Below are 15,422 nucleotides of genomic sequence, written 5' to 3'. Positions count from 1 at the left end.
AAGTTTTTTTGTGCAGAAATTTTTGTCTCAGTTCCCTTCCTTAATAAGAACGTGTCCTTTCCCTTCATATATTGAATACAACAGTTCTCACATTTCTTCCTTCCCTCAGGAAGAAAAGAGGAGTCAGAATATTCCTTCTGTATCTGCTGCTTTTAAAATGTCTTTAGCTCAAAACTGTGCAAAGTGATATGTTTTGAAGTAGAATATTCTGCCTCTCTTCACATGTCATCAACTTTTTTTTTTTGTTGTATTTTTCTGAAGCTGGAAACAGGGAGAGACAGTCAGACAGACTCCCGCATGCGCCCGACCGGGATCCACCCGGCGCGCCCACCAGGGGCTACGCTCGGCCCACCAGGGGGCGATGCTCTGCCCCTCTGGGGTGTCGCTCTTTTGCGACCAGAGCCACTCTAGCACCTGGGGCAGAGGCCAAGGAGCCATCCCCAGCGCCCGGGCCATCTTTGCTCCAATGGAGCCTTGGCTGCGGGAGGGGAAGAGAGAAACAGAGAGGAAAAAGGGGGTGGGGGGTGGAGAAGCAAATAGGCGCCTCTCCTATGTGCCCCGGCTGGGAATCAAACCCGGGTCCCCCGCACGCCAGGCCGACGCTCTACCGCTGAGCCAACCGGCCAGGGCACATGCCATCAACTTTTAAACCACAGGGTCTTTTTTATTTCTCATGGGCTTTGAACAACTTGTCAATTTACACTGTGAAATAGGAGAGGGGAGTTTTCTCTTTGTGTCTAAATTTAATTAGCTCCTCTCCAGTTCGTTTTCACTCATCACCCAGTCTTATTTTATTAATACCATGTAACATTAACTGGAAATATTTTCATACTTATTTGCTTACTTGTCATGAATCTCTCCCTCCTAAATGAAGACTCCATAGGATAAGGGCTAGACCAAACATTTCACTGCTCTATCCCAATGCCTAGACAGCACTGGAGGCTCAAGAAATATTGGTACAAAAATGAGTAAATCTCCAATGCACTAAAACTTTCTTACTATTAAATGCAGACTATTGAAATGATTATGTTGAGGTCAAGAAAACTCACATCACCTGCCTAAGTCAGGTAATATTTCGGCTCAGGTCTCCCTTACTCTAACACCCCTAGCCTTGACCACATCTGGTAAGCTGGTCACGGAGAATGCTCTCCTTTGGTATTGCTGAGGGAATTAAACTTTTGACTTCCACTTGAAGGTGAGGTCTTTAGACCATGGAAAGAAGCAATCACACTGTGACTGAGTTCATCCTCCTGGGCTTCACAACAGATCCTGTGATGCAGCTGGTCCTGTTTGTAGTGTTCCTTGGCGTGTACTCTGTGACCGTGGTAGGAAATACCACCCTCATCAAGTTGATCAGTAATGACTCCCGGCTGCCCACACCTATGTATCTCTTCACTGGGAATTTGTCTGTTCTGGATCTCTGGTATTCCTCTGTCTACACCCCAAAGATCTTAATGACCTGCATCTCTGAAGACAAAAGCATCTCTTCTGCTGGCTGTGTAGCCCAGCTCTTCTTCTCTGCTGCGCTGGCATATAGTGAGTGTTACCTGTTGGCTGCCATGGCTTATGACCGCTATGTGGCCATGTCCAAACCCCTTCTTTATGCTCAGGCCATGTCAGGGAAATTGTGCCTCTGTTTGGTTATATATTCCTACACTGGAGGTTTTGTCAACTCAATAATACTCAGCAGCAACACATTCACATTGGGTTTTTGTGCTGACAATGTTATTGATGAGTTTTTCTGTGATGTTCCACCCTTGGTGAACTTGGCATGTGATGTGAAGGAGAGCTACCAGGCTGTGCTGTACTTCCTCTTGGTCTCCAACATCATTGCCCCCACTGTACTTATACTCGCCTCTTATCTCTTCATCATCGCTGCCATCTTGAGGATACGCTCTACCCAGGGCCACCTCAAAGCCTTCTCCACATGCTCCTCCCACTTGGTCTCTGTTACCTTATACTATGGCTCCATTCTCTACATCTACTCTCCCCCAAGTTCCAGCTATTCCCTTGAGAGGGACAAAATGGTGTCTACATTTCATACTGTGCTGTGCCCCATGTTGAACCCCATGATCTATAGTTTGAGGAATAAAGATATAAGAGAAACTATAAAAAAAACTCTTCCAGTTCACATTATCCAAAGTCTAAATTGACATAATTTCTTAAATTAATGCTCAAAGAAAATGAACTACATTAAGGGAAGGTTGGGGGGCTGGATTAAAAAACACTTTTTTATATTCAAATAAATGCAATGAAAAAGATTTTGTATTTGTTTTGCTTTAATGATCAGACTATAATCTATACTGTAAAATATAGAATCAATTAGTATATTTTTTTAAAGTAGCATCATGGTTTAATGTAAAATAAAGTATATATTACTTCTAGGGTCCCAAAGGATTCAATTTGACTTTAGTATCTCCCATCAGATTGACCCACTTTTTTCTCTACATCATGGGCTTTATAAGATTATAAAGATGTTATACAGATTTTGTAAATTTGTGGAATACACCCTTAATTCTCATTGTCCAGTTCTTTCAGAACTGTGTAAATAAAGAATAAAGAATATTAAAAAATAATTTGATAAAAAGAGAGGGCAGTGGCATGTTATTTAATGAATGCAGATTGAAAGAAAAATCAGAAATGTCAGTGCTAGTAGGAATAGTGAAATGGCTACAACTATCTGCTCTAAAGTTGTATTTTAAATACATTTCATACATGTGCTCATTATTACAACAATAAGTATAATCTTTCAATAACAAAGTTCTAACTTTGGAGGCTCAACCTGCTCATTTATCATGTTTAACTAAAGATCTTTAATTTGTCGTGTTGTTGCAAATAGTATAATTATATTAGAAAAAGTATATCAATAAAACCTTCCATGTAGTGACTATGAAGCTGTAAGGTTTTTGTTCTTAAAAACTTCTGGTAAAATAAAAAGTCCTTTAGTCTAGAATATAGTAGGCTGTCATTTGTGGGTTGGTTTCAGTTCAGTTCCACTTGCTATTTTCCTTCATGGGAAATGAGTTGGTATGAAGTAAGGAGAGTATGGCAGGGTTCTCACTCTCTGTGGAGAGAACACTTTTTCAGGGTAATGCCAGTCTTACAGACATGTTTCTCCATGGATTTAGAAAAGTGTTTTGGTTTCTGTTTGTAATCTAAACCACTCTTAAACATTTGCCTGATATTAAATTGATGTACAAGGCACAAAGATTAAAAAGCTGTTTTGTATATACTCAACTAAAGTTTTATGAAGGAATATAAAGGGAATGCCTAACTGAAGGTAAGTATTTATAAAATCATAAGTAAATTTCCAGCACTTTAACCATTCCAAATCTCTTCCCCACACAATAAAGCTTGTTTGTCAAGTCTCAAAGTTAAACTATGTGCAGACACTACCCAATTCCTCTTTATAATACCTCACAAAGATAATCAAGAGTCAATTTTATGAAAATATAGCACTCCAAAGAAGAAAAATACAGTATTTTAGAACACTAAACAACCCAATATTATAGTTTTAAAACAGTTTAATCACATCAAGATAATATAAACAATCAAAGAGTAGTTTGGTCAATGATTCATTGTTTTGAGTAGAACTTATATTTACTTGCAATACTGCAATGAATACCAACATGTCTGCCTATAGGCCAGTGATTTGGAAAATGTAATGAGATCATTCTTCAAAAAGACAACATTCATCTCTGTGGCCTTATGGCCTGTATTGTTTTCTAGAAGGCCTCTTTGACATCTTTGTTTCTAAAGCTATAGATGACAGGGTTCAGCAATGAGCTGACCACAGTGTAGAACAGGGCAGCGTTTGTCTTTCTCCAGGGAGTATGTGGAGCTTGGCCTTGAGTACATAAAGAGCAAGAATCCATAGAAGAATATGATTGAGATGAGGTGAGAAGCACAGGTGGAGAAGGCCTTGCACTTCCAGAGGCGCCAAGCAGATCCTCAGAATCGCCTGCTGAATGTTAAAATAGGACATCAGGATGGGAAGAATGCTAGAGAGGACCATGAAGCCCACCATGCCCAGGAGGACTTTATCGTAGACCTTGGTGTCTGTACAAGACATTTTTACCAATGGTGGTGTGTCACAGAGGTGGTCAATGAAATTTTTACCACAAAAACGCAGGCAGAAGATGTTGGCACTGTGGGCTATGGCATTCAAGAACCCTCCATGTAAGATACAGCAACAAGTCCAGTACACAGAGAGTTGGACATAGTATCTGAATAAAGTAACGGGTTACAGATAGCCACGTGGTAGTCATACACCGTGGCTGCTAAGAGACTGCACTCAGTGTAGGCTACGATGCAGGAAAAGAACAGCTGGACTCCACGTCCCGCCAAGGAAATGCATTTGTCTTCTGAGACACAGTTGGCCAGGATTTTGGGAGTGTACACAGAGGTATACCAAAAATACAAAAAAGACAGATTGCTGATGAAAAAGTACATAGGAGTAGGCAGGTGGGAGTCAATACGAATTAAGATAACTAGGGTCATTTTTCCTGGTAAGATTCTCAAATAGAGTGTCAGAAATACTACAAACAGTAGTGGCTGTCACCAGGGGGTTGCTGAGATGCCCACCAAGATAAATTCAGTCAGGACAGTGCTGTTTCCCACATCCATGTCCACAAAGAAGAACTTTTAATGAAGACTTGGGGAAAAATTATTTATTTATTTTTCTATTGAAAGAAATAAAAGTATCAATCAAGTCAACAATGACTAGAAGACATATGGACTTTTTTTTAATTTATTGGGTGTACATAGATTCTGGAGTTCTGCCAAATACTTCCCCCCTCCCCCTTGTTCCCCACCACATCCCCCTTGACCTCCTTCCTGTAACGCCTTCCCCCTGGTTTTGCTTTTCTGCTCTCATTCCATCCTATCATCCCTTTTCCTTCTGTCTGCTTTCCCTCTGGACCCTTGGATCCCGCCTCTATCTCTATTCTGATCCTCAGTTCATATTGTTCATTAAATTCCTCAAATAAGTGAAGTTATATGGTATTTTTCTTTCTCTACGTGGCTTATTTCACTTAACATAATAGTTTTCAGGTCCATCCATGTTGTCGCAAAAAGTAAGATTTCCTTTTCCATGGCACCATAGTATTCCTTTGTATATATGTACCACTGCTTTTTAATCCACTCATTCACTGACGGACACTTGGGCTGTTTCCAGATCTTCGCTATTGTAAAAAATGCTGCCATATACATGGAGGTGCATTTCTCATTTTGAATCATTGATGTGGTGTTCTTGGGATATATTCCTAAAAGTGGGATGGCTGGGTCAAAAGGCAGTCTGATTTTTAATTTTTTGAGGAATCTTCATACTTTATTCCATAGTAGTTGCACCAGTCTGCATTCCCACCAGAAATGCAAGAGGGTTCTCTTTTCTTCACATCCTCACCAGCACTTATTATGTGTTGTTTTGTTAATGAGCACCATTCTGACTGGTGTGAGGTGATATCACAATGTGGTTTTAATTTGCATTTCTCTAATGATTAGTGATGTTGAGCATTTTTTCATATGCCTATTGGCCATCTGTATGTCCTCTTTGGAAAAGTGTCTATTCATTTCTTTTGCCTATTTTTTGATTGGACTGTTTATCTTCCTGGTGTTGAGTTTTACAAGTTTTTTAAATTTTGGTTATTAACCCCTTATCAGAAGTATTGTCGAATATGTTTTTCCATTGTGTTGCTTGCCTTTTTATTTTGTTCATACTGTCTTTAGCTGTGCAAAAGCTTTTGGGTTTGATATAGTCTCATTTGTTTTATCTTGTCCTTTATTTCCCTTGCCCGTGGAGATAATTCAACAAATATATTGCTGCGAGTGATGTCAGAGAGCTTATTGCCTGCTTTCCTCTAGGATGCTTATGGTTTCATTACTTACATTTTAAGTCTTTTATCCATGTTGAGTTTATTTTTGTGAATGGTGTAAATTGGTGGTCTCGTTTCATTTTTTTTGAAGGTAGCTGTTCAGTTTTCCCAACACCATTTGTTAAAGAGTTTGTCTTTACTCCATTGTATGCTATTACCACCTTTGTCAAATATCAATTGTCCATAAAGGTGTAGGTTTATTTCTGGGTTCTCTGTTCTGTTTCATTAATTTATATGCCTGTTCTTATGACAGTACCAAGCTGTTTTGAGTACAATAAACTTGTAGTAAAACTTGATATCAGGAAGTGTGATACCACCCACTTTATTCTTCTTTTTCAAGATTGCTGAGGTTATTCGTGTTCTTTTTTGGTTCCATATAAATTTTTGAAATATTTGTTTTATATCTTTGAAGTATATCATTGGTATTTTAGTAGGAACTGCATTGAATTTATAAATTGCTTTGTGTAATATGGACATTTTAATGATGTTTAATCTTCCTAACCATAAACATAGTATATGCTTCCACTTGTTTGTATCTTCCTTGATTTCTTTTATCAATGTTTTATAGTTTTCTGAGTACAAGTCTTTAACCTCCTTGGTTAAATTTACTCCTAGGTACATTTTTGTTGTTGCAATAGTGAAGGGGATTGTTTTCTTAGTTTCTTTTTCAGACAGATTATTGTTGGTGTATAAAAATGCCTCTGATTTCTTTTTTTTTTTTTAATAAATAAATTTTTATTTTAATGGGGTGACATCAATAAATCAGGGTACATACATTCAAAGAAAACATTTCCAGGTTATCTTGTCATTTAGTTCTATTGCATACCCATCACCCGAAGAGAGATCGTCCTCCGCCACCCTCCATCCAGTTCTCTCTGTACCCCTCCCACTCCCCCTCTCCCTCCTTCTCTCCCCCACCCCCTGTAACCACCACACTCCTGTCCATGCCTCTTAGTCTCGCTTTTATGTCCCACCAATGTATGGAATCCTGCAGTTCCTGTTTTTTTCTGATTCGCTTATTTCACCCCGCACAATGCTACCAAGACTCCACCATTCCGCTGTAAGTGATCTGATGTCATCATTTCTCCTAGCTGAATAATATACCATGGTGTATATGTGCCCCATCTTCTTCATCCATTCCTCTATTTTTTTTTACATTGATTAAAAGCCTTTAAGCAAACTCTCGGCCAATACAGCAAGAATCCCTAAAAGAGTAGCCTCTGATTTCTGAGTATTAATTTTATATTCTGCTACCTTGCTAAATTCATTTATCAGGTCCAGTAGTTTTTTTACTGTGACTTTAGGGTTTTCTATATACAGTATCATAACATCAGCAAATAATGATAATTTTACTGCTTTTTTTTTTCCAATTTGGATGCCTTTTATTTCTTCTTCTTGCCTGATTGCTATGGCTAGGACTTCCAGAACTATGTTAAATAAGAGTGGTGAAAGGGAGCACTTCTGCCTTGTTCCTGATCTTAAGGGGATTGCTTTAAATTTTTTGCCCATTGAGTATGATGTTGGCTGTGAGTCTGTCATGGATGGCCTTTATCATGTTGAGGTATGTTTCCTGTATTCCCACTTTGCTGAAAGTTTTGATCATAAATGGGTGCTGGATTTTATCAGATGCTTTTTCTGCATCTATTGATATTATCGTGTGGTTTTTCTTCTTCCTTTTGTTTATGTGAAGAATCACACTGATTGATTTGAAAATGTTGTATCAGCCTTGGACTTTTTTCCAAACTCTAGCTAGAAAAATAGAACTTCAGTATGTGACTTTGGAAGACCACAAGAACTAGTCTTAGAATATATTTTGAACTCAAGGCTTCCTCCTATTAATTGTTCAATGCAGGACAAGTCCCTTAGTATCACCGAACAGACAAATAAAATAGATCCTCATGACAGGTTGTCTGATTGGTAAAGAAAATATGCATGAAAACCCCAATCCAATGTTACATACAAAGTGAGCATTCAAAAAAAATTCAGCATTCATTATATATCATTGGATTTATGTGTCATGTGTTGTGCCGATAGTTATACAAATATATATAATTGTAGCAGAAGTAGTATAGATATGTATTGGTATATATAGTCACTGTGTACTAGTGAACTATTTTAAGTCTTAATCTTAACCCACTTAAACCTTTCCACAACTTTATAAGGTAATATTATGATGATCCTCATGGAGCTTAAGAAACAGTTTCGAGGTAACAGCCCTGGTCAATAGCAGAGCAGTATTTGAATCCAGAGTTGTCTTTATTAAGAGTATATACTCTCAATGTTAAGCCAGTTATATCCTTAATAGGTAAGTTGTTTCTCTCTTGTTCTCTTGGCTAAGGCAATGCTATAACCCTAAGACAACTTAAATTTCTTTACTTACTAATAAGAGCTTTAAAAAATCCTCTTTAAAGAATGATTTTTCCTTACATTCTCTTCTTGGTGTTAGATTTATATACACATTTGAGGCATTTTGTAATATAGTGGAGGTTGATCATTAAGAAGAACCCAATTTTTGATGTCAAGGATTCATTGAAAAGCCATGAGTCCTTTGATGTTCACTTCTTGAAGCTCCATAGCTCTCAGACAGATGCCAAAAGGCAATATTAAATTAAAACAAACAGAATTAGGGCTGATGCTCCAGTAGATGGTTAACTTTCTCCTAACTAAAAATGACAGTGGGAGAAAGCAAAACCAACAGAGCATTGTGATTTCTTTGCTGTTTAAAACACTTACTTTTGAGCTAGACCAGATCAGTTTGTAAGTAGAATACAAATGCAAGTTTTTTACCTAAAGTTCTACCATTCCCACTTGTTAGGATACAAGATATCTTAATCTTTAAATATTAGATATCCTAATTTTTCAGGAGCAGCTGATGATGTTCAGAGAAGACTTGATTGGTGACACTGGTCCACCTTGGAATCATAAATCACTTCATCTTTCTAATTATTAGTGTAAATGAATCTCATCTCAACACACAAAGTGCAAATGCTTTAGTCCTACACTCAATGTTTTATAAACTGGCTTTAATTTACCTTTATTAATCTCTCCCTCACCACTCGTCTTCATCTATTTAAGACTCCAACCAAACTAAATTGCTCCTCAATTGCTCACATGATTGATTTTCTCAAAATAATCCTAAACATCCTGAGAGTTTCACATTTGAACTATATTGGTATTCATTTCTACACTATAAATTTTTTCTTAATCTGTTCAACTTGAGTAGAATTATCTTGGCAGGAATTTGTGGTAATTACATTTATAACATATTAAATGGTAGGTTATAGCCACCATCTCAATAGTTACTGTGAATTTCCTCTGATGTGTTATCACTTTTCTATACAATGAAAAATATTAAGCTCATCTTTAATACAATATAATTTGGGGAAAGCACGGAACTGTCTGGACAAACCAATTACCACTCCTTTGACACTACGCTCTAAAAATCCAAACATGTTTTGTCAATTTCTCAAAGTCTTCCCCTAAGAAGAAATATTAAAATGAGACCTGAAACAATGAGCCCATTTCCAGCCCACTGTAGGTAAGGACAGAGGAAGAGCAGTACCATTGGAAGAAGGAACACATAGAACGCTGACATGCAGGTATGGTGAGTTCACAGAGCTGGGAGAAGTTAAATACAGATGGGATGGAGAGAGGAGCTAGTGCACGGGTCGGGAACCTTTTTGGCTGAGAGAGCCATGAATGCCACATATTTTAAAATGTAATTCCATGAGAACCATACAATATGTTTAACACTAAATATAAGTAAATGTGTGCATTTTATGTAAGACCAACACTTTTGAAGTACAATAAGTCTCTGAATTCTTTTTAATAACGTTGTTATGCTGTTGCTAACCAATGATGAATAAAGTACTTCTTACCATTAATATGACTTCTGGTGCTGCATGGTTTTGCTGATGGCTTTGTAGTCTGGTTGATACGTGGTGAGGTTAAGCTTCATGCAGGCGTTGAGACTTCCATCCGTTAAATGTAATCGTAGGTTGGTCTTAACATTCTTTAGATGTGAGAAGGACTGCTCACATGCATACATAGAGCCAAACATTGTCAGTACAGCAATACTCACACACTGCAGTGTGTAGTATGTGACAGGAAGTGCGTTCCAAGTTTTGACAATCAGCTGATCCACGGGTTGAAGTTTTTTCATCTCTCCCCACTTGTGTTTGCCCGCCAACTCTGCTTGCTGTCATGTAAGTCTTTCCAAATCTTCATTCAGTGACTTGAACTTATTCACCCACATGTCTGAGGCTTTCAGGTCAGCAACTTGTAGCTCAAAATCTCTGATGAAGACACCGGGGATGTAACTCAGGTCGGCGCTGTCCACTGCACACTCGTGTGGATGAGTGATGAACTGAAAAAGACGAGTGCGCTCATGAAATTCTCCAAAACACGCTTTGAATGCAGGAGATTAGATGTGAAGCCTGCTAGCTGCTGGAGATCAAGATGTTGAGCAGGGTCACTTGCTGTGCATGCATCTTTAAACTTTCTCAGTATTTCAAAGTGTAGTAAACGACCTGTTTCAATGTCAGCGATGAAGAGTTCCAGCTTGTTTTCAAATGCAAACACTGCTTGTTGAAGGGATAAGACTGTATTTCCAACACCTTGCATTTTCACATTGAGCTGGTTCAGATGTTTAGTCATGTCCACAAGATAGTAGAACTTCAGGAGCCACTCAGTGTTAGCTAACTCAGGATGCTCAACTTTTTTCACTTCAAGAAAAGTCCAGATTTTCCTCAGACAAGCCGCAAAACAGCTGAGCACCTTCCCTCTTGACAACCAATGCACATTGCTGTGTAGAAGCAGACCAGGATAATTATTCCCAACTTCATCCAGCAGTGTTTTAAACTGGAAATAATTTAAAGCTCAGGCAACAATAAAGTTGACCACCCGAATGACCAGTGACATCACCTCACCAAAGCGCCTCCTGATGTAGGATGCAGTGAATACTTAGGATGGGTCTCTTTTCATGTTCATGAAGAAGTGCTATGAATTCTCTGTTTTTCCCCACCATGCACAGAAAACCATCAGTACACACGGAAATAAGATTATCCATCGGTAGATTTTTTACTTTAGCAAATTCAGTGAAAGACTTGAATAAATCCTCCCCTCTTGTTGTCTCTTTCATAAGCTAAACAGCAAGACTTTTATCACATAGTGTGTCACCAACAGCATACCTTGCAATTATGCTGAACTGGGATAAATGGCTTATGTCTGTTGACTCATCCAAAGTGAGAGAAAAGAATGGTGCTGCATTTATGTCCTTTACTTGTGTTGCCTCAATTTGATTTGCCATCATGATAGTACGATCGCGAACAGTTCTTGCCGACAGAGGCATGTCTTTTATTTGTTTCATTATCTTATCTTTATCTGAAAACTAATCAAAAAGTTTATTGGCAACATCAAGCATGAATGTTTTGGCATACTTCCCGTCTATGAATGGCTTCCCATTTCTCACAATTGCTAAAGCACCAGCAAAGCTAGCCAGATTCCAGTTACCTTGTTGGATCCAAACACAGAGTTGCTGCTGACTAGCTTGCAACAGTAGCTCTTGACATGCTTTCTTCCTGCTGTCCCCCGCTGGATATTTCGATGCAAATGTAGTATGGCATGTGTCGAAGTGCCGCTTTATATTTGACCATTTCATTGATGCAATTTTATCATTGCATATTAGACACACGGCAGAACCTGCTCTCTCCACAAAGGCGAATTCCTCTGTTTATTCCTTCTGAAAAGTACGATACTCCTCATCTTTTTTTCTTTTCCCATCTTCTTTGTCAAAAGGGTTTCTGCAATTAGCTAGCTGACTACTTGATTAAAAGGAGGACAGTTTACTTCCTGACCTCACGACTCATGTACATTATGCATTATCCAATAAAAATTTGGTGTTGTGCTGGAGGACAGCTGTGATTGACTCCAGCCACCTGCAACCATGAACATGAGTGGTAGTAAATAAATGGATTGTGATACGTGAGAATGTTTTATATTTTTAATGTTATTTTTCTTTTTATTAAAGATTTATTCGTGAGCCAGATGCAGCCATCAAAAGAGCCACATCTGGCTCACAAGCCATAGGTTCTTGACCCCTGAACTAGTGGATCACCTGCAAGAGTTATTAACTCACAAAGCTTATCGGGAGCCATTTTAAAGATTTTGGCCTTTATGCCAACAAAAGTGGAAGCTGTTGCCATGGTGAGAAAGTAACATGATCAGATTTACATTTTTAAAGTTTTTCCTGGCTACTGATCAGAGAACAAACTGAAAGGGAACAAGAGTTCCCTCTTAAATAGAAACTCTAAAATCCTCAGTCTTCTATTACATGTTAAGGCCACTCTTCTGATAAGGGCAGAAATGAGCAGCATTAAAACCTGTAGATAGAATCACTGGGGACTGGATAATCTGCTTATTATGGTAGACAACACTCAAAGACTGTCAATCTCAGTCTCTCTCTAGCTAGGAATTTATATTTACATAGTAATTTAACTTGAAAATGCTAGAGAAGTCTTAAAGACAAGATCCTTTCAAATTATGCATTGGTTATGAAATATGAAATCAGTCTCTTTATTTTTACATAAGAAATGACAAAATCTTCATAAGAATGGAAAAATAAAATTTTATGAAAGCTTAGACACTAGAAGACCCAATCTTATACTCATCCTTCTGACTTCTATGTGAAACATAACTGTACCAAAAAATCATTGCATGATATTTTAATTCCAACTCTAATATGTAAAAGGAAAAGATGTGCATCAATTCTTGGCCTTTTGGCTAAGGTCAAGTGTAAAAGAAAAAGGTGTAAACTAAACTACAGACCAGTGATGGTTGTGATATATTAAAACACACACACACACATAATTCTTTATTGACTTCGTGATAAAGAGCAGATTCTGTTATTTTACCATTTGAACTGGGATGACCTTGGGGTTTGTTGTACCAGTGGTTTGCAGCATAAGCAGCACCATGCAGACACCAGGCCTTGGTAACAAGAGGGTTTGCATGCTTCTCTTCTCACTTCTAAAATCTTTTTAGCACCATGTAAATAAGCCTGGGTTAGTGTACTGAATAATGAGACAACTACATTCCCTGTGTGATCACAGGTAAAAGCAAGTTTGTCCCTTGACATGTCAGTGGTTCTAGTCTTCAGCATTCAGACCCAACTGAGATAACAGCTAACCACAACCATGTGAGCAGACTAGCTGAGAGCAGACACATCTGGTGTAGGCAGACTTTCATGATGGTACAATTGAAATGAATTTAAATTTTGATTCTACACTTTATAACTGAGCAGTCTTGAGAAAGTCTTTGACAACCTCCATGTTGGGCAGATAAAATGTATTATGCTCACTTTGTAAAAGATGTCGCTGCCCACGTGAGGCCCATCACCCAGGTGATATTAATGTGTGTTGAGAATCCTTGTAGCCTGGGGCTTGGTTTTGGGATTAAGCCTTTCCCACCCTTTTTGATGTAGGGCGGTACAATCCAATCATGCCTCAGAGAAGTGACTTTGTATTAGAGACTTCCCTGTTTTGTATACTGGATTAAAGGTTTGGATTTCTACACTATAAAATGGGGGCAGAACGAGAGCTTGCTCTCTTGGTTCCTGGGATGATTAGCATGAGAGAGCAGAGAGCAGAGAGCAGAGAGCAGAGAAAGGCCACGTGGAATAGGCCAGGAGAAGCAGCCAAGATGGCGGAGTATTGAGTGAGAAGCCAGTTTGTGCAGTTTGTGCAGGGAGAAGGAAGGAGATGGGGAACAGAGGTGAATAAGTCTGGTGAGCTAGAAACTTTTGATTCTAAGAAACTCGGATAAGTCAGTAGCTTTGTGAGCACTGAATGTGAGTGGGTTTTGGAGCCCAGTGTGTGTTTTTTACTTGCCCGCTGGGTGCAAGCTAGAATTAAAGATGACAGCCCATCAGTTTTTGGCTCCATTGTTTCTTTGCCAACTGTCTGAATCCAATGCGAACCTGCATGGGAAAGGCTGCTGTTGTGGTGGCCTCAGCCCTGGCTCCTGGCTTTACATTTGGCATAGTCTGTAGCAGGATTCGGAGATCGGTATGGAGCTGCCACCTTTGATGTGCATAGTAGAGGACTGGCTGCTGTCATGGTTCCCCATGGCTGTCATTTTGGGGACCGTAGGCTGGCTGACTTTTACAGCCATGCGTGAGGAAACTGAGAGCTCTGTGGAAGAGGCTGCCTGGGACCTGCAAACCGAGCAGTGGAAGGAGCTGGAGCAAACGTGGGAGAAACAGATGCTGACCCTGGAGTTGGAGGAAGCACTAGAGGAGCCTGACCAGGTGTTGGGCAGATAAAATATATTATGCTCACTTTGTTAAAAATAGCGCTTCCCACATGGAAGCCATTGCCCAGGTGATATTAATGTTTGTCTCTGAGGGCTAAAGGCAGGCAGAATCCTTGTAGCCTGGGGCTTGGTTTTGGGATTAAGCCTTTCCCACCCGTTTTGATGTGGGGTGGTACAATCCAATCATGCCTCACAGAAGTGACTTTGTATTAGAGACTTCCCTATTTTGTATATTGGATTAAAGGTTTTGAATCTACACTATAAAATAGGGGCAGAACAGTAGCTTGCTCCCTTGGTTCCTGGGATGATTAGCATGAGAGAGCAGAGGGAGCAGAGCAGAGAGCAGAAAGAGGCCATGTGGCCAGGAGAAGCAGCCAAGATGGCAGAGTGCTGAGTGAGATGCCAGTTTGTGTAGAGTTTGTATCTGGGATAAGGAAGGAGATGGGGAACTGAGGAGAATAAGGCTGGTGAGCTAGAAACCTTTGATTCTAGGAAACTCGGATAAGTCAGTGGCTTTGTGAGCACTGAATGTGAGTGGGTTTTGGAGCCCAGTGTGTGTTTTTACTTGCCCGCCGGGTGCAAGCTAGGTTTAAAGACTATGGCCCACCAGTTTTTGGCTCCATTGTTTCTTTACCGACTGTCCGAATCCAATGTGAACCTGCATGGGCCAGGTGGCTGTGATGGTGGCCCTGGCCGTGGCCACTGGCTTTACACCAGGTTTGCGAGATTCGCCTGGAAATGGAGCAGCTGCTGGAGGAGGAATCACAGGTTCGTGAGTTGCAGACTGCCCTGGACTTTGTGGAGAGCCAGCAGCGGCAGGAGGCCAGAGATGAGGCTGGAGCTGGAGCTTCAAGGTCTGTGGAGCAGAAGTCGGCAGCGGCCCAGGGCTCAAGCCCGGCAGTGGGAGCTGGTGTTTCCAGTTCCTCTTTGGAAGATGAGGAGAATCGGGCTGGAATTGCAATCCGCAGTCCCCAGAAGATGAGAGCCCAGTTGGAAAGAGCACCTACTATGGCCCTGGTAGGTCTGCGCTTGTGGGATATAGGGCTGGACATGTTCTCTGGAGCAGAGATGGAAATGCTGACTGCCATTGCCACGTGCTCCTCTTTGGGACAGTGTAAGACCTGCCAGGATGGCAGGGATGAGGGGGATGGCTGACGCCCTATGTGCGTGGACTGATTTCCTGGACTACGACTGGAGTGGGCATTGGCTCCTTTGTTGGATGGACTTACGGATTACGGA

General features: G+C 40.0%; 1 protein-coding gene and 1 pseudogene across 1 annotated transcript; one reads left to right on the top strand and one right to left on the bottom strand.

The window, feature by feature from the left end:
* The first annotated feature begins 1,211 nt into the window (after positions 1-1,211).
* Positions 1,212-2,153, top strand: LOC136387927 (olfactory receptor 9G19-like). Its single transcript, XM_066360032.1, has one exon. It carries the CDS (start codon positions 1,212-1,214, stop codon positions 2,151-2,153), a length of 942 nt encoding a protein of 313 aa, XP_066216129.1.
* A 1,539-nt stretch (positions 2,154-3,692) lies between these two features.
* On the bottom strand, positions 3,693-4,626 carry LOC136387926 (olfactory receptor 9G4-like; annotated as a pseudogene).
* Between the last annotated feature and the right edge of the window lie 10,796 nt (positions 4,627-15,422).

Source organism: Saccopteryx leptura, chromosome 1 (assembly GCF_036850995.1).
Source record: "Saccopteryx leptura isolate mSacLep1 chromosome 1, mSacLep1_pri_phased_curated, whole genome shotgun sequence".
NCBI lineage: Eukaryota > Metazoa > Chordata > Mammalia > Chiroptera > Emballonuridae > Saccopteryx > Saccopteryx leptura.
The sequence above is the reverse complement of the archived record's forward strand: the minus strand, read 5'-3'. Positions and strand labels throughout refer to the sequence as shown.

Excerpts from the sequence above, each read along its gene's own strand:
- LOC136387927 (XM_066360032.1), top strand. The coding sequence starts at position 1,212 with ATGGAAAGAAGCAATCACACTGTGACTGAGTTCATCCTCCTGGGCTTC.